Source organism: Lepidothrix coronata, unplaced genomic scaffold (assembly GCF_001604755.1).
Source record: "Lepidothrix coronata isolate B3197 unplaced genomic scaffold, Lepidothrix_coronata-1.0 Scaffold317, whole genome shotgun sequence".
Taxonomy (NCBI): Eukaryota; Metazoa; Chordata; class Aves; order Passeriformes; family Pipridae; genus Lepidothrix; species Lepidothrix coronata.
The window spans coordinates 261,928-282,178 of NW_016690497.1; the positions used below are offsets into that span (position 1 = coordinate 261,928).

Sequence of the window (20,251 nt, forward strand, 5' to 3'; positions counted from 1 at the left end):
GGTGAAATACCACGTATTAATGTATAAAGTAGACTGCAATAAAGATTTCAAATAGTATCTGTCTTCTATTCCTTCCTTTCTGTACGATACTAGTATTTACTTAAAAAATCTTGCATCAGTGTTTGATTTCTTTGAGAAATACAAGACTAATGGTTTATATATACTGCAGCTGTATCAGAAACAAATAGCAACAGTATCAAAAAGCAACGTGATGTAAAACATTAAACAACTTTATTCTTCCATTGAAATGAAACACCTAAAGTTAGACAATTATGAGAGAGAAAAAAAGCCACAAAACCCAACTGGTAAATAGGAAATGTCACTGTCTTTCATGAGGTAAGGCATTTTTAATAAATACTACTACTAATGAAAACCCTCCTTAGTAAATTTAACATCCTTCAGCATCTTCCACTGTGTATTACTTCAAATCTCAACTCTGCTGCAAGTCACCCTCCTTTACACCCATTTTCATTGCTATATTCTCAACAATGGTTTATGAGATTTCTGCTAGTGTCATAGCTTGAATTTTTTTTTCTCCTGCTTCTTGACATTTCTTATTACTTCCTCCCTAAATCTTCCTCAGAATCACACGTTCTTCTATTTCTCAAAATATGGATGAAGAAGTGTTATTTGCTCAGGTGTCAAGTCACAGAAGAATACTGGGGAATGGAAAGACAGTAGTAAGGATGAAGAGCAGACGCAAGCAGCAAAGCTTGCTCTAAATAAAAAATAAATAAAGCTGCAGAGCTTAGGTCACCAGATATTGGCTTGATATCACAAAGTTTCTTCTCTTCTCATGTTTCATGTCCAGCTGGTTTCAAACCTCTAATACTCTCTCTGTTCCTTCATTTGCTATCAGAGATTCTGATAACAACATCTTTTCCCTCATTATTCATTATGTCTGCAGAAAATTCTAAATCCTGATGAAAAATGATTTCTCTTTATTGTCACCTAGCATATTCCAAACTGACAAATGCATTCTCTACTCTGAGATTACATTGAGGAAACAGCTAATTCAGGTTTTAAAATACTATTATGATCTCTATCAAAAATCAAGGTAACCCTGTATTTCTTCATTAATTTTTCCGATGAATTGCAAACACCTCATGATGGCTAGAACTGCTGTCTCTTATGTCTCCTGTAAATTTCAGACACCTCAAAGACTACATATATTGGTGTACACCACCCAGTTCCAAAAGCAGAAAAGTGATATTATACCTTTAAGTATCATTTTGAAAGTATTTTCTGAGTACCCTGAAATTCCAATGGACTAAGTAGTATGTGTGCATTTACTCCTTTAATTTTATTTCCACAAGAATTGCAACATTTGGCTTATTTACCAAAAGGTAAATTTCAGGTGTCTAATTCAGATGAATATTCATCTTACCTTTACAGATTCACTTAATACTTGGGTTTTATCTGCTTCTTCACTGGAGTGCAATTCTAGTTTATTATTTAACTCCTGTAGCTGTTGTGCCTGTTCACTCAAAAGCAATTGTGCCTGATGCTCCCGATGCAATGCATTATTTAATTCTTCACATACACTTTCAAACTTCTCATGGGTGATCAATTTCTGTCAAGAGAAATAAATTGTGTTTGATTGTGTAACTATGTTCACTTGTTTACATACTTGACTTTCCAAGTTCCACTTGCAAACATATCAAATTCTAAAACAAAAGCATGCTAAAGATTATTATTATTTAGGTTAGGTTTTTTAACTCAAAGACAGACTATGGGGCAATAAGAGGGCAGACAACTATAGTCACTGTATTTTTTCAAAATAGCATTCAGGCTACTGTAAACAGTATGCATTCATGATTCCATTCAAATTAGCACTGTAGGTTGTAAAGAAACAATATTTCAAAGGAAATATGCAGATCAATGTCCCACATTTTAGTGCATATTTTGTTAACCCTTGTAAATATCTTCCTGGACTCTTTCTTCCCTTCCAGAAATGTTCCAGAAAGATGAAATAATTCTCTAAAGAAAATTGTTGTCCACACTTAAATGAAAACCTAAACTGTGACAATTTTCTCTAATTGTGCCAGAACCGTAAGAAATAAAACCCATTACGAGCAAAACTGAAGATGACTGGATATAACCTTGTTTGTTTGAAAAAAACCCAACATTTTACCAGCTAGGAGCAAGAAAGAGAATGGATGTGACATGAATTGTTAAATATTCTCTGCTTGGAAGTGTTTGATTGGGATACACTGACAGTTCTACCAACTAGACTTCAGTATCAATGGTGGGCACAGCTACAGAAAATGCTGACTATTCTGGGATACAACTCTTTCAGTTATACTCTGCACCTGTAAAGCATGTATAAGAATCCTTATCCATTCACCTTCTCAAATAGCTCCAATGGGAGTTCAGTTTTGAACATAATCTATAGGAAATACACTTAGTAGGAAAGGTGCTTCATGAACCTCCAGCATGCTAAAGCAAGACAAGTTTCTTTCTCTCCATGGATTGAAGGCACAGTTCCAAAAGTATGACAGGGATCAAACTGACAACCCAATGGCATCAGTCCCTCCACCAAATGGCATCAGTCCCTCAATCACCACATCCATTTCTCACTACACTGTGATTTCAAGCAGTTAAGGAACCTTTTTGTTGTGTCTTCTCACTCCTGTCATCAGTGCTATTTAGAGGTTAGTGAATCCATAAGTAAAGTCATCAGTGATAGCGAAGAGTCAGAGGAATTTGGCACACTAAAATTTGTATTGACTAGCTTAGGATATAAACCAGAGTCAAAGATACAGCAAAATGTCTATCATAACATTCAGCAACATCCATGCAAAGTTTATAAACTGCTCATGGACGTACTTATTGAACACCCTCATTCCAGCTGACTTTACTCTGTTGAAGTGAAATCTAAAAATCCTTTTCAGGTATATAAATCCCATCAACATTTCAAACATACGGAAGAAAACCTGAGTTGCTGAAAACCAAACATGCAATTTACACAGAATAATTCATTGTACAAATCAAAAAGAAAATCTTGTGGAGGGCAGATATTTCTGAATACATCTGACTTCCAGTTCAGTGACATTTATTAGGAAAGTTTTCTGGAAAATTCTTTTACTAGGAGAATGATTTTATATTTGTTTTTCAAAAGAACACATACTCTCCCCCCAAAAAAGTGTAAAAAGAAGGATTTCTTACAAGCAGTCTCCTCTAAATCAAATATACCTACTTGTTTAAGCATATTTAATTGCTCTTGCAGGCCCTGGGCTTTGTCAGCTTCTTTCTTCATCTCACTGAAATCCCATTTGAATTCTGCAAGTTGTAGACGCAGTGAGCGGCGTTCCACCTCTGCTGTATGAAGTCTTTGAGTAAATTCAAATATTTGCTCCTGCAGGGATTCTATGTTTTTCTGTGAGTAGTCAGAAACAAATTAATGTACCATGTACCATGTATTTTAGCAATAAGATAAATCACATATAATACCCAAGCAAAGTAGACAAAGCTCTCATCTGGTCCTCCATCTCTAAAAGACACACCTGAGTGCAAAAATGTGAATCTGTATCACCTACTCTTGGAGGTTACTGAAAATTCTGTTTTCAAGGAAGTATCATTTTCATAAACAGCCCACAATAAAAGACTGATTATTTGAGAAAGTTTATCCTTTCATTTTGGTTAAAAGGAAGAAGGTTATCTTCACTGAAAGACAGAACACCAAGCAGGAGAAAACAGAAAAGAAAAAAAAAAGAACCTTAACATTCACTGAAAGCCACAAGCAAGTTTGTTCTTATAAAGCAAATATAGTTTTGAAAGAACTTTAAAAAAAAATTTCTTGTATACATCAAATCTTTTTTTAAAATTCTTTGACAATAAAATAAAAGAACTATCCATGCCCTAATGCTTCTAGCTGTTACAAATCAGCTTCTAATGTCTACATAGTTGACTTCAATGTAACAGACTCATAAACAATCTGAAACAAAATTAATGGTACTATCAAGGGAGCTTCACCATAAGACTTTTTATGAATCTATTGCTTACATGAAGTAGCACAATAAATATGCATACCATACTGGATAGTCTGTCCCACAATCCAGCTTCCAGGGCCCGGGTATTTATTTTGTGAAGTCCATGAGCCAGACTGTGTACCAAAGAGTCTTTCTCCAGATAAATAACGCACTTGCTGTGGTCTAATGGAACCGTCTCCATTATTACATTCAGCTTGTCCATAAGCTTTGAAAAGGAGTTCCTGGCTGCACTTACAAGTAACTTTCCAGAAAGCCAGGACTTTGTATCTTAAAAAAAAAAAAAAAAAAAAATCAAGTAGGTTATTAATTTCAGTTTCTTTCAGCGAAAAAAAAGCAACAACAAATAGCATCTTTAAAATATTCAGTAGGAAATTTCTATTAAAGATTGGAAGACTGAGTTCACAGGAATATCTCAGAGAGACACAGGACAAATTGTGTATTTAGCAATGAAAATTCTACTCTTATCACTTTTTGAATGGAAGGGTAGGATAGGATTCTAAAGAATAGGATTCGTTTGCCAAAGACTATTTTTCCAGTTGTTACCATGTTCTTCCCCAATACTATACTTTCTTAAGACCTTCTTTGGTGTTCTAATTTTGTAATTCAGAAAACATGCAAGATGAATGCATGCAAATGTAAGTCAGGTGAAGTAAGTCAGATGTGATAGCACATGGTAAATCACTTTATTGCAATATTTACAATGCAAATTTCTGAGGGTTTCCGGGCTCCTCTTCCCTCCCCTCTACAGATGTCTAAGTCATTTGCTGTTCAAAATTAGTGAGGCTTGGTACCTTAACACAGTACTATTTATATTCTGAGACAAGAGAATATAATTTACCTTATTCCAAGGCAATTAAAATTTTACAGCTACAATTACTTATTTTCCCATAGGATTTTGGTAATCATCCTTCTCATATAATGGACTTAAGGCCCCAGCACACCCAACATGTCCTGCTTACTGCTAGATTCGTCAGGTCTGTAATTAATAATTGTGTTTAATGTTGATAAATAAAATTGTCAGTGCTCCTTCCACTAATTGGTATTCCAGATAACAGTTAATAGGTTTATTTATGCCTTAATAAAAGTCTTGTAATTTAGTTTTCCCTCAGCTAGGCAGGTCTTAATCTGTCATTACTTGTCTTATGATACTATCAGTGTAAGATGACAAGCATGGAAGAGCTTATTTACATTCAGTAGTACAGCAGATCTCCTGTTGCTGCAGTGAACTAAAGTATTTACTTAAGACTATAAGCAGAAAAAAATAACCACAGCTTAAGTTAAAAAAGTTTTTTTTAAAGATTGTGAAGAAAAAAAGCCAAAGGTTAAAAGCACAAAAACATGCTTATTAATATTTTTATATTACAATTTTCACCATAAAGATCATTTACACAAGGTGAAATTTATCTATAAGCAAATAACAAAAAGAAAAGCACTTGATAAAGTCAAATATTCTATTTTTAGAGTTATTCTCCTGCTTGGTTTTGAAATACCACCATTCCAATGATTCCAGTGCTCAAATGGAGTATCATTTTTGAATACACATTTTCTATAATCCCAGTTACTAGTAGATCTGTCTTTTCTTCATGACTATGATAGCATTCTTTCTATTCATCTTTAAAGTTAAAAATCTTATGAGGCATTTTTATCTTGCACTTCAACTAACAATACATCCTTTGAAATAAAAAAAAAAAAAACACATTCTTTTCATACCCAGAAAAAAACCTCCTACTGTAATGCTCTGTCTACCCTGGCCAAGAGTCCTCTCTTTTCCTTATGCTGGTTCTCTATTACTGATCACAAAAAAAGAAAAAGCTACCTTCCTCAATTCACCTCTTATCACAGATTATCCTGTAGGAGTTGTCAGTCACCTTAAAAGACCCTCTCTTTACTCCAGTCATGATACATTCATCAGTTTGAATGTTTAATGAAACTAACTTAAAATTAAAACTAGAACATTTATATGGCTTTCCATGTAAAAAACTCTGCCATAATTTCTGATAAATATCAAAACAAGGACATCACCAGTGAGCTACTGTTCCATCATTTTTCCTAGTATTTCCACTTGCTATTCTCAGTTTATAAGATTGTCTGCCTGTCAGAAAACACAGTATTTCTCCATATGTGCAGCACCTAGCATGGCAGCCCCTTTCCCTATGGCTAGAATCTCACCTTTAACTTAAATTTAAAATAACAGTTCATACAGATGTGTAGTAGCAATTTGAAATGATTATTCTACTTCACAATCAGGACTCCCACTATTCAGTAGAGTTCAGCATCCACAACTTAAGGCACTTTCTTGGGATAGGGACTAATTGTTATCTCCTCTATTTTTTTAATGAAGAATAGCTTGGAGTAAATACACAGAAATATGCTGAAGTTACTGACTGCTTTGAAAGACAAAATGAGAATTTAATACAATTCCACAAGGAACTGTATCCATAATAATTGGGAAGAGAATACACTATTTAAATATATACATTTTATGTACTTGTCATGAAGGAAAAAGGAATTACAATAAAACCATTAAATTATGTACGTTATGATGAGTATCAGAATTAACACAAATGTATATCACAAAAAGCAATTAAGTCATATAAAATAAACGAAGAAAAAGACAATTAAAAGTGTCAAATCTTACTTCACTTACATAAAAAACCAATTCTTGTTTACTCTGTTTTGGTGAAATTGAACAGTCAGCAGGATTAACTTAGTACTATGAAAGACTAGAATGTTCATGTCAAGCTTCAAAAGTTTTGCATATGTAACAGTTGATGATACATATTGAAAAAGCTTGGCCTTTACTTTCTCTGGTTTATCACAGTACATATGCTGTTCTAATAAACCTAGAAAATTAACCTTACAAAAAAACAAAGAAAAACCAAAAAACTCCAACACTGTAATGAAGTTGTATCGAAACTGAAGCTAAGAGATCATTCCAAGACATGTTAGAATGAGAACCAAACTAACAAACACTACGCAGGGGAGTGAACATCAATATCAAACCAAAACCACATATTTAAAAGTTAAAAGATCAAGAAATGTGACTCGAATCACCAGGGTGCACAAGCCTAAACGTTCCAGTATTATCTGAGTGATCTGGATTTGGTTTCTTTCAACTGCCTCAAATGTCTCTTCAAAATCTAGGCATTTTTGAACATAATTTTTAAGACACTGAACCATTCCATCTTGTTGATATAGATAGCACCTTCTTGTACCTACTTTCTCCTGTGATGTGCAGTCTAATCTGGAACTGTCATTATTTAAAGATCTGAAGAGACCAGATGCCTCTCCAATTGCCTATTTACAGTTTTAAAAAAATTCCAAATTCTTTTATGTCAGTTTGAAGGTTTAAGTCCTACTTAAAATATTAGTTACAGAACATAAAATAATTTTCTAAGTGTGGAAGCTTTCATTCTAATATATTCCTTCAGAGCCTAATTACTCCAATACTTCTGGAAATTTCATGTCAAACTTTAAATTATTTATTACTATTTTTTGAACCAAAGATTCCTGGGAGACTTTTGATCTCATGAGGAACAGAATTCCAAGTAACACACAAGCAGTTAGACCTTGAGGTTCTGTGCAAATAACTTTAAATAGAGATAAGATATGAAAGAATCACCAAACTGACTGTGGCCATAACATTCTGAGCTTGGCTTTTCCTAATTCTCAAAAATCAAGCCTCTGTTGAATGCAGAGATATCTAATAAACTGAGCCCACCAGAATTCTCATATACTTCCAACTGGTAAAATATCATGATGTTTAGGGTATTCTAACTAGTCACTTCAGCACATCTGTGGTGCTGATGAGTTTGTCTTGATTCTTTTTCAATTTGCTGTTCCTACACAACACTCTATACACAGGCACACTTGCATGATAAACCCTGTAAATATTCTGAAACAGGGTTCAAATTTTGCTTTGTAAGGATGTAAATTTAAGTTACTGAGAACAGGATGATCTAAGAGAGCACCTGAAATTGAATCAAAACACTTTTGATTCAATGGCAGTCTTCTAGTACCAGTTTACTGTCTAAGCTTCTGGGAAATGAATCACCTTCCCTCTGTTCTACTGTTTCCCTTTATTCATATAAATTACCCCTCCTTTAATACCCTTTATTCTGTGACAGTAATGTTGGTACTTTAAAACTACAAGTTACCAGAGAACTAAGGATGGCAGCAATGCAGATGAACCAAGTAAAACCTTACATCAGTTCTCACTGCAAATAAATTAAGAAAAATAGTTAACAGCTGGGAATAACGAGGTGACATTTCCAGAAACTGACACTACAATTTTCCATAGGCAGAGTAGAATTCTATACAAAGACAGACTGAGAAAATTAGGGAATATAGACACAAATCTAATTAAAAATAAACTTAGAGAGGGAACACAATAGAGACATAAAATAAGGACTGCTATAAACTGTGTCAATTGAGGCTGTTTACATACTTCTAAAAGCACTCTTCAACCTTCTGGTCCCATGACTCTGTATACCAAAAGGATAAAGTATGATATCACCAATTAAAGAAAATTAATTTGTTCCAACACTATAAGTCTCAGGAGATTTGATCCAGAATAGTTTAGGTAAAATCCTAAAGATGCAAACGATGTTTTTTAATCTTCTACTCCAAGAATATACTTTTAAAATTACCTGGTTTGTTAATAACATCCTGCAACTCAGTGACAGAACCAATTATCGCAGCAAGGAGGTTAGAACTAGTAAACCAGCTGAGTTCTTCAACACAGTTAAGCTCTTCCTCTTCACAACCTGTGAAACAGAATTGTGCCTAGCAACATTATAACTGAATAACTTAGATAAGGCACTACTATCCCCAGCTTTTTCAGACATTGACTAAGTACATAAGGGAAAGACTAATTATTCTTTCAGAACAATTTAGAGTGTATTAAATATGCTTCCAGAACTACTAAAACAGAAAATTAGATCAATCTTCTAGTTTGGAAAACATTTTTTATGCCATTTTTCCTTGTGGGGGAAACATGAGCTGGTTTGGCAACAGAAAGTGACAAAAAGACTACATAGTCTCTAAAGAAAATTTAGAAATCCTACACTAGTACTTTACCTGAATCAGCAAGCAATTTTTTTGTATTTTTCAGTAAGAAATAAACATTACAAGTTATTAATAAGAGGATATACCTTTTCAAAAAATATGCTGATGATTAATAATGTAGGAACATTTCAAGATATTTACCACATAGAGGAGAGGTACCTAGTTCTGAAATCCATAACACAAATATCAAGGATATCAAACAGTGTGACTTCACATCTGTAGTTGCAACTTTATTTGCAATGTTTAACAGCCTAAGCATTTCCTTTTAGGGGAAATTACATTTGTCAAGTACTCTAAAAATCACAAATCCAGAAATAACATTTGTCAAAATGTCATTAAATTTGTCTTTACACTCCATTAATAGTAATATTATTATATGTTATTCTCTAACCATGAATACTTGATAGATTATGCTTGCCTTTAGATTCTCCTACATAAACTCGAATTCCAATGCCTTCTTTTAAGCCATTTGTCCAGGTGAAGAGGGAACTAGAAGACTGGGCTAAAACTTTAAGTCTCTTAGCTGCCAAAACTGCAATTACAGCTCTTCGGAATACATAAATCAGGCCTTGAAATTTTCTTTTCTTTATTTTTACTTCATTTTGACTGTTTTCTTCACCAGCAGATAGAGCATGAACTAGGGTCCTAATCTTCTGGTTCACTAATTCATAAATGTTGACCTGATCCCGGAGAAGGTCTCTTTGGGAAGACATAGCACACAATTGGCCATAGAGAGGATACAGGGCACCTGCCAATAGCGCACAGGCTGCCAAGAGAGATGAATGCTCCTTCTGAAACTGTGTTAACGTATTTTTCACAGAAACACTTTCAAGGGCCAATTTCTCTTGACTTTTTTCAAGGACACGCACTTTTTCCTTATTTTTCTCTGCTGTTCCGTGGTATTCCTGGGATAAAACGGAAAAAAAACAAACAAAGCCAGAAGAAATATTAACAGTAAGATTTTTTTTTAAGCAACAAAATCATTTTTACTAACACAAAAGCTAAAAAAGAAGAAAATTAATTTTTTCACATCCAAATAACACACATTAAAGGACAAAAATTATTACTAATGATGATGACAGTATCTCTTCTAGCAAACAGTTAGAGATGAAAACAAATCAATAGTACAAGGAAAGTTTTCACAATCTTCAGCTACAAACAGATTCCTGGTTTCTGATGATAATCCACTTCTACTGCAGTACACAAGGTCCAAAAGCACCTGGTTGTCCACAATACAGTTTTATGAGTTGACTTAACAGTTAGCAATTATGCCTCCAATTTCAGAAAGAACATTGCTCAACAAAGCAGAAAGAAAGTTAGCGTAAGGGAAAGAAAAAAAATAAGGAAGACTCTGGAACATAAACCTTGACAGATTGGCAGCAGCTGGAAAAGGGGAAGTAAAGGTGATCTCTTAATTACTTTGTAATCAACCCCCTACTTATATATTCACAGATTAATTACGTCTCATAAAGAATTGGGTTTTCAAAGGAACAATGTAATACAGATATTTTTATTTTGACTAGTGCCATTACAGTTTTTCCAAGTTACAGAACATTTTTTATTTTCCTCTATATGCCCTGAAACAGGGAAAGAGGGAGACTTATAATATCAAACTGGTGTAGCAAAATGAAGATGCTAACAAGTCATGGAATGCCAGGACTAAGGTCAGATTATGCAGACTGCAGTTCCTGTAAAGGAATCAAGACACTACACTGAGAGCTCTAAGTCACCTCAGAGACTTGACACATGAGAGCCCTTTGTGATTGGGAAGGTGACTACAGTTAAACAGGATCCACTGGTACTCGGAGGTAATAAACTTTAGGCATTGTTCACAAAGAACTCACAAGATCAAGTTAAATGTGCATGCTCCATTTACAGTCCATGGTCACAAAAAGGAAAACATGGATGGAATGACAAGCCCATATGATGAAGAAAATTGAGGATTATGCTAAGTTTCAGATATCTCTCTTAGAGCTACAGATATTTTTGTTAAAATGGTATGATATTATTCCTGCTAGCAGTGGTCAAAAGAGAAGTAAAACGATATCATCCAGCCACATTCTCATGTGTTTTACTTGGTACATGTTCCAAGCAAGTGATGAGGGCAGTACCCTAGTTTTTTTTTCCCTCCTCCATCCTGCAAGCACAACAGAATTAAAAAAATGTACAGCTATCTCTAGAATGAAAATGGAAGCCTCTACACTATATCTTAGTCAAAATGTCAGTTCAAAATGTCTTTGACCAAATAAATATTTTAGCAGTTTTTTAGGAGTGAAACAATTTGTAATTCTATTAAAATACTTAAAGTGATACAAAAATAGAGTAGGCCACTAAAAGGTCTACTAATTTCAAAATGCAATTTACAGGCCACATATGTCACTTAATGCTAAAATTAAGTATGAACATGTACAATACTTTCAGTGCTACTGCATTATTTACAGTGTTTGATTTTTATAGATAAAACCCCTGATAGCATGACTGGAAGGAAGAGAAGAAGCAAGCCGAATTTAGAAAATATCTTAGGTTTCTGGCCATCACAGGTGAAACGCCAATATCCAAGTAAACAAACTGTGATCCCTGCAAGGCTCTTTGGCAGCAATACCAACATTCAGTGCTCTGGCTAATTAATGCTTGTTTTTGTGCTTACGGTCATATGGTAACATGCAAAAGTAAATAAGACAATCTCTGACTTCAGAAATGTAAAAGTTTTGTAAGAAAAGATACCTTCTTGCTTTTATTGGCTAATAATTTCTTTTGTCTTACAACACACTGTTTCTAGTGTTTTCTTTAAAGCTTAAAAGCACAGTTTTTGAAAAGGACACATACTTCTCTTCCTAAACATTGGCAAGCTGTTTTCCTTTGGTGTTTGAGCTTTGACAGGCACCTCACTGAGTTGCAGAGCTTCACTGACTCCAAGAAATCTTAACAAAAATCAGGTGCTACTAGCAAAACTACTTTATCTTACTTCTTATTGTGCCCTTACTCTTTATTCTGGCATGGAAACAGAACTGGAAACTAGAAATATGATGACACAGAGACATAAAAAGGTTATCCTTTTGCAGCTCTGACTCAGCATGGGTGGCAGCACAAAGACAGTGCCTACCCCACATGTACTAAAGCTGTCCCCCAGGGAGGGCAAGCAACCAGAAGAACGATGAATAGAGCAGGCAAACAGGGCATGGGATGTCAGCCAGGGCACCATAATGCCATTTGCACAGGCAGGGCAAGCAGGAAGGGCACTGAGGTGCTGCCAACTCAAGCACTTAGATCAGTTGGTGATCATCACTCTCCCTGAGAGAGCTCAGGTGCACTGTCCACTTGGACAAAAGTTGCTTCCTGTGCACACACCACAAAGGACAGTGTGACCCAGACAGAGCACTCACGAAACCATGCAGGGGCCCAGGTCAGAGGCTGCAGAAGTGCCACAGCCTGGTGCTGCTCTCAGAGGGCAGCAGAGAGAACAGTTATGTGAAATGCGATCAGGTCAATGATCTGCTTGGCCTAATGGCAGAGCTGAAAGATGGAGTAGAAAGAATAAGAAGTATTAGGGACTCTGAGGAAGAGATGGAGTGGTGGAGCCACACTCTACCATGCCTTAGACAAATGCACCAACTGTCCACTTCATATGAAGCAATGGATCCCCACCCTCTCAACACCAGGCAGAAGGAGGGGACCTTAGAGACCGAGGTGAGTGGAAACAGGTTTCTGCTTGGGATGGCAGGTGAATCCCCTCCCAAACTACCTCACCTTCCCAGGTGCCCTTACACAATAGGCATGAGACCCTGGAATCTCAGAACCAGGGAAATGAGAACGTGAATGAGAGTCCATCTGGATTGGACAGATCATCTAGGGCAGGGCAGCCTACCTCCCCCATCATGACCTCCTGAATTAGAAAAAAAGAAAGGTAGTAGCAATTGTTTTGAGAGGAATGGAGGGTCCAGTATGCCAGCCAGACCCAACCCAATGGGAGGTGTGTTGCCTCCCTGTGGCTGGGTAAGAGACATCACAACAAACTTCCCAGCCTGGTACAGCCCACTCATTATTACCAACTACTGGTTTTCCAAGTGGGTAGCAACAAAGTCCCAATAAAAAGGCTGCAGATGATCAAGAGGGATCTCAGAGCCTTGGGACAACCGGTCAATGGATCTGGACCACATGTTGGTTCTCTTCTGTCGCACCAGTTTCAGGGAATGATGGGGCAAGAAACAGGAAAATCACACAGAATTCACAGGTGTGATTCAAGACTGGAGTTACCAGCAGAATTTGGGGGTTTTTGGACATGGGTCAGTTTATATGACACCGAGTCTGCTGACAACAAAGGAGATCCTCCTGTCTCAAAGCGGAAAAAGGATCTTAGCCAGCAGGGTTCATTGAGAAAACTTTAAAATAGGTTTGAAGAGGGATGGAGATAGAGCCAGGCTCAACAGACATAAGGTGTGGGAAGATAAAAACTACAGTGACCACCCAAGAAGCAAAAGGAGGCTTAAGAGGGGACACCTCCAGTGAGTACAAGCACCCAAAGATGTAACCACAAGACAGGACTTAGGGGTGTCCCTCTGCACACCCACTGGGATATCGACACAATCAAATACTTCTATAAAGTGCTTACACACCAATGCACACAGTATGGGGATCAAACAGGAGGAACAAAAGATCTTTGTGCAGCCACAGGGCTTCGAGTCTCATTGCAATTACAGAGATGTGCTGGGGCGCATGAGGAAGAGTGTGACCAGCAGGCTGAGGGAAGTGATCCTCCTCCTCTACTCAGCCCCGATGAGGCCACATCTGGAGTGCTGTGTCCAGTTCTGGGGTCCTCAGTACAAAAGAGACATGGGGCTACTGGAGAGGGTTCAGCAGAGGGCCACAGCAATGATCAGGAGTCTAGAGCATCTCTCTTATGAGGAGAGACTGCAGGAGCTGGGCCTGTTTAGAGAAAAGAAGGCTGAGACGGGATCTCATTAATGCAGATAAATATCTCAAAGGTGGATGTTAAGACAACGGAGCCAGACTCTTCTCAGTGGTGCCCCACAACAGGATGAGGAGCAATGGCCATAAACTAAAACACAAGAAGCTCCACTGGAACATGAGGAGGAACTTTTTATGTTGAGGGTGGCAGAGCACTGGAACAGGCTGCCTATGAAGGTAGAGTCTCCCTCTCTGGAGACATTCTGGGTTTCCTGGGTAACTTGCTGTAGGTGATCCTGCCTTGGCGGGAAGGTTGGACTAGATGAGGTCCAGAGGTCCCTTCTAACACTGAGTGTTCTGAGATTCTGTGTCCTCATCAATGTCTATAAGTATCTGAACAGAGGGTGTCAAGGGCGTGGAGCCAGACTCTTCCCAGTGGTACCAATCAACAGAACAAGAGGCAATGGGCAGAAACTGATGCACATGACACCTACCTGAACATGAGGAAGAAATTCTTTACTGTGAGGGTGACCATATACTGGAACAGATTGTCCAGAGAGGTTGTGGAGTCTCCCTCACTGAAGATATTTAAGAACCATCTGGTAACAATCCTGTGCGATGTGCTCTGGGATGACCCTGCTTGAGCAGGGAGGTCAGATCAGATGACCCACTGTGGTCCCTTCCAACCTGACCCATTCTGCCATTCTATGAGTTTTTGATTCCTGTATTTCAGCTCTTGTATTTTTCCAAATATAGACACCTATACATATAAATAAACAACATCAAGGGCCCTGTCCTCCCTTTGCTGTGGTTTAAGTACAAGGGCCAGACATGTCTACCAAAGACACCTAGTGGGTCAGGACCTGTATAGTTACACATACTCCTCCTCCTCCTTTTGCACTGACTTTTGATACAACTGCAATATATTATATCCTTTATCTAATTTACCTGCCTTGCTGTAAAAGCAAGGCCTCCAAACAAAGCAAAAAAAAAAAAACAATATACCCTTTTTTTCTCTCTAGGGGACTTTTTCTCTTTCTTATTCAGCAAACCTTTTATTTTTCTGTTGGAATTAACATTTTTAAAGTAGTTACAGAATTTTTCTCTTACAACGTGTTTTTGCATATCAGAACAAAACCCTTCTATTTTAAGTGGTTGCCACAAAAAATTGGGGACAGATTAATAAATATCTAAACAATAAGCAAATAACAACTGGTAGTTAAAATTCAGAGGATATTTCCTATGAGACTGTGAATAGCCTGAATAAATAATTTGTGTGAGTATAAGGAACAGGCACAGTAACATTTTCAAAATGGAACACTATCAAATCAAGAGGACTGGACTCCTGCTACAAAAGGCAAGGAAAAAGGATATGCACTTTAAGCTCCATCGACTCTCCAAACATGGAGACCACTGACAGAGAGTGATATCTACAGAGTGCCTTGGTTATTGCTGATTTGTGATAAGGCTATACTCTGGGAATTTCTGCCCTACAGAAAAACAGTGAAATTGCCTTCAGATTATAATCCATTTGATCTACAGTACCAGCTGTGAAGTAGTACCTATTAACATTCATAGATCCTACCTTGGAACCAGGGACTCTGAACAGTACTGGCTGGGCACTGTTTAGTAGCGGGTGTCACTGCTACTAAAACCTCCAGATTTTGGAGTGTTACATTTTAATTATAAGAGGATCATTCTGAAAAGGCCTAACTCTCTACTGGAGTTTTAATAAACCAAAACAATAATTTCAAGATACATTACTGATACTGTTGCACAGTTAGAGCTCTGTGTTAACTCTTGAGAGTATGAATTAACACACTTCAGTTTGCTTTCACACATGTAGCAACGAAAAAAACTAACGAAGTCTTGACACAGGATCTCTGAGGAGAAAATACCTAGAAGTAGTCATGGAACACTGGTTGAAGACAAAGTAACAATATCATTAGCTTGGTGCAGGACAGCAAAAATCACTCATCTTTCCTTTTTAGAAAGGAATTAAACCCTACAAGGGGTTAGTTCACTAAAGTGCTTGCAATTACACTCAGATCTTTGGATGGAAAATGCAGCAAATTGCTACGGTTTCCTTGTAGTGCTAGAATAAGTGTCCTAGAGTGAGGAGACCCCCAGTTGCACAATGCAATACTGACAAATTATATTCCACTTGCACTGATTATAAAATTTAATTAATAAAGTCTGCTAAAATCATTAAATTTAAATATTGCATTCTGTACCTTTATGTAAACACTGGCAAGTCAGTAAATCTAAAAGATCTTTTGAAGACATTCCGTAACTTGTGGCACATTTTTCCTTGTTTCCTTTGGTAATAAGGCTATGACAGTCTGTCTGCACACCTCTGATCAAACAGAGCAGAGACCTTGCAGACAAATATGGCTAGCAGGCTCAAAATACAACAGGTCAAATACAGTTTGGAAAAACAGGCAATCAGGATTAGGGCAGCTCTAATAACAGACATCCATGGATCCCAGGGAGGGGAAATCTTAATTTAGTATTTGCAGATCCAAAGTCAGTCATAAATTAAAATTCCAGAAGAAATTAAACTGTCTTCTTGATAGTTTAACACTGAATGGTAAAGAAGACAAACTGGAACACTGGATGGAAAAGAGATTGTTGAATCACCTAAGTGTATACAGACATTGCACTACCTAGATTACACACTACCAGTTTGCACTACTCCAGCTGTGTTAGAAAACATGCCCAGACTTTCTAAGGGAAAACAATTCCCTTTTAGAAACTCAGTAGTCCTGTACAGTAAGTTGATAGGTAAAGGTTTTTTCCAAAAGACATGCCTAATTTGTGCTCCACAAAAGAGAGACACATTTTCAGTACATGCTCTCCATGCTCCTAGACAATTCAGCTGGGAAGACTGGCAGGTTCAGCACCACGCCAAGGAATGGCACACTAAACTGCACTGATTTTTCACAAAACACTGGAGTTCTGAAAGAGATGACTCAGACCTTATCTTTATTGCGTAAATTCACTTTTTCTTTAGGAAGGAAATCTCATTTTTAAAATTAAAATTAAGCTTCCTTCATTCACTATTCTTTTTTTTGGCAATGATTTCATAAAAGGAAACTACAGGTGAAGTTTAATATAAATCTGGATGCCACTTATTCCACTCACAGGGACATTTTTACAATTGCAATCTCTGATGTAAAATGTAAATATCAAGCAAATAGTATCTCATTATAACTCATTCCTAATAAATTACCATTGAAAGACTTCCAAGCCTAAAATCTGAGTCAAATACAGTATTATTCTGATGAAGTAAGTTTCAAATGGCAGTCACAAATAACAAGGCATATCTTATTTCTTCTATTTCACAACACTTTTAATCGAAACACATGTAAAGGAATGTGATTGAAAATATAGTGATCAGTGGTTGTAGAATAACAGCGAACATTCTAGATTGCAATTAACCTTTCTAACAATAGTGGCAACAGTTTTACACTTTTTACACTTTTTCACCTTTTTTTTCCTTTTGTAACAGAGTCCTTCAACAGCATTGAAATCTACCACTGTAACTGCTAATTGCTTCTTAGGGTCAGAATGTATATATCTAAATTTATCCCCCAATGATACGACATTACTGTTACTCTACACAGTCTTTGCAAAGCATGACATTGAAAAAAATAACTGCTGCCCTATATAATTCTTAAAGTTCAATCTTGCAGCCTTAATATCCTCAAAAAAAAAAGAGTCCCTAGCAACTGCAGGTCAAATTAGGCAGTTCACCTCTGGAATGTTTTAGCAAAGTTATTTATTTCTTATTATAAATGAAGTTAATACACAGGGGTTTGGGTTTTGTTTGGTTGTGGTTTTTTTTAATTTTAAACAACCTTAAACTGGTTAGGGGCTTAAACTACTGAAATAATCCACTAAATATTTACAAGAAAAAAAAAATCAGAAGTTCACAGCACCATACCTGTGCCCTTGCATGAACTCCCCCAAGGAGACCTGAGCACTGCTGTTCCAGATACCTTTTTTCTTTCTGCCAGCAGCTTGCCTGTGTTTTCATCTGTTCAGCCATTTCGTTAAAAGCATCTTCCTGGCTCTGCTGAAGATCCTTCAAAGTATTGGACTTGTTCTTACAAATATATTCTAGGTGAGATATCTGTGTGACAAGCATTTAAAAAGAAATTCTCTTACCTCTCTAAACACCTTTTTACTTTATTGTACATATTAATTTAACCACAGACTATTCCAGCAGAAAATGTAATCTGTAATTTCTTCAACATATTCATTAAATGACAGTTTATTTATTTGAATTGTGTAACAAATGAACAAAAATTTGGTTTCAGTTTTGCCATCCTTATACAACCTTGCAGATATTTGGTGCTTTTTTTGTTGAAAACTTGAACCGGACACTTCCTGTATTTTTTTTAAATAAGTGCATTAAATCTTGTGCTGCTAAAGTAGTAATCTGAGTATACCAGTCCTTTAGCAGTTTGCAAGAATTGCAAACAATAAGTAAAAAACCAGCCCTTAATTTAATTTTTGTTTAATGGAAAGCCAAGACATTCCAGATGTTATTAAGCATTGAAAGAATTTCAGGAAATTTTAGTGTAGAGAATGTTTTTCTCACAAATAGCTCACTAGTTTATGATGTGTTTTCAACAAGTGTGAAGGGATTCACTCTGTGGATAACTTTGCAGCTCCCATGCAAACTAAATGGAGAAATTAATCAAGTTAACAATGATCTTTAAATACACACATCTACACACTTTTACTACTAGGGAATGTAGAAAGATACCTTAAAAATAGGTCACACAGAAATGCAAGAGAAAAATTTTGTTCTCAAGAAAGCAGGTACAACACAGGTAACAATACTGTTCAAAATCCCTGAAAAGCTAGTAAGTACATGAAAAGAGCCCTAGAGACCTCACAGTCAATATCAATAACCATACTAAATTAAAAAGCAAGAAAAAATATGACACAACACCCCCAAACACTCTCAACAATGTTTACTCCCTTCTCCTCTATTCCCTTTCCTCTTTTACTTCAAAAGGAAAATAGAAATGCACATCAAATCTGAATAATCCAGATTTTATCCTATCCCTCTTTAGTAATTTCAATTGACTGATGGGGTATTTATTAAATGATGGGCAGAGTTAAAACAATTCACCGTAACCATTCCTACACTTTACTTGAGCCAAAAGAGTGGTAACAATTCCAGAAGATGATAGTTGTTCAAAAGAGCTTTTCCCTTTCTATGACTCAAAACCAAAATGTCAAGGCAGCCAAGTTCTGGAGTCACTCTACTACATTTAGGACTGGCCTGATCAATGGAGCCAGAAAACAAACTGAAATTCTGAAGACTGGCATATGTTAGCCTGTGAAGTCAGTTTAACTTATTTAAAAACTTATTTTCTTTCCTAAAAATGCAGGGATTTCTATGGAGAAAGGCCATGAAAACTTGCTTACATCAAAATAATTCAGAAAAGTACAGCTTCTCCCTATAACAAATATTGACATGTTTTATAAAAGTAGGTATTTTCTATTTGTGTTTCTGAATATAAATTTTATAATACATAAATTACAATTAAATGAAAAAAATACATTGGCACAGCACCTCTGAATCATAAACATATAATTTAAAGATGATATTCCTAGAGTAAGTGCATTTTGTTTCTGTTTTACAGTAAAATAAAGACTTGTTTTATTAGCGTAAATGACTAAGTTCTTTGAATTGCTTCATCAGTAAGATTAATTTATTTTCTTTTAATTAGGTCCCTGTGGCTAATATTGGCTAGTACTATTAGCATGTCCTGCACTGAAAGTGGAGCTTAGAGACTTCATACCGACTTCAGTCACATTTACATGCCCACAGCAATGGCATCAAACTGAGTTGTAGACAAGCCATAATTAATGGTATTGAATTATTAACGTCCAAATCTTTTTTGAAACAAGATGAATGTCAGTCCTTTTTAATGATACTGTGATGAGGACAAATGTCACTGAATTTAATAGAGGTAGATGGTGCCTAAGGACACTTACCTTCTCATTAGCCCTGCTGAGGTCTAAGATCAGGGCATCAACATTTTCCTGCAAGACTACACAAAGCTCAGACCAAGAGAATCTATCTAGGATGCCTTCTGGTTGTTTTATAAGTACACGGCCTGCTACCAAACACTGGTATAAGCTATGGAGGAAGGTTAGTTTTTCCTGAAACAAAAAGAAAAATTTACTGTTGTACCCAAACAGTGTTAGAATCTAAATACATGCATCATATGGATAGTAATACAAGCAGGTGAAAAAAATCCCAC

The 20,251-nt window shown here is 36.4% G+C and overlaps 1 protein-coding gene across 3 annotated transcripts in view; it reads right to left on the reverse strand.

The window, feature by feature from the left end:
* CCDC171 (coiled-coil domain containing 171) overlaps positions 1-20,251 on the reverse strand; it is a 150,705-nt gene that overhangs the window by 68,788 nt on the left and 61,666 nt on the right. For 2 of the 3 annotated variants that reach the window (XM_017837923.1, XM_017837921.1), the window contains 7 exons: positions 19,983-20,150; positions 17,911-18,099; positions 9,478-9,964; positions 8,642-8,758; positions 4,033-4,259; positions 3,200-3,379; positions 1,388-1,573 (listed from right to left, as the gene is read on the reverse strand). In XM_017837923.1, the coding sequence (XP_017693412.1) occupies positions 1,388-1,573; positions 3,200-3,379; positions 4,033-4,259; positions 8,642-8,758; positions 9,478-9,964; positions 17,911-18,099; positions 19,983-20,150 (1,554 nt within the window). The remainder of the gene's footprint in view (positions 1-1,387; positions 1,574-3,199; positions 3,380-4,032; positions 4,260-8,641; positions 8,759-9,477; positions 9,965-17,910; positions 18,100-19,982; positions 20,151-20,251) is intronic. The other variant, XM_017837922.1, reaches the window with a different exon arrangement.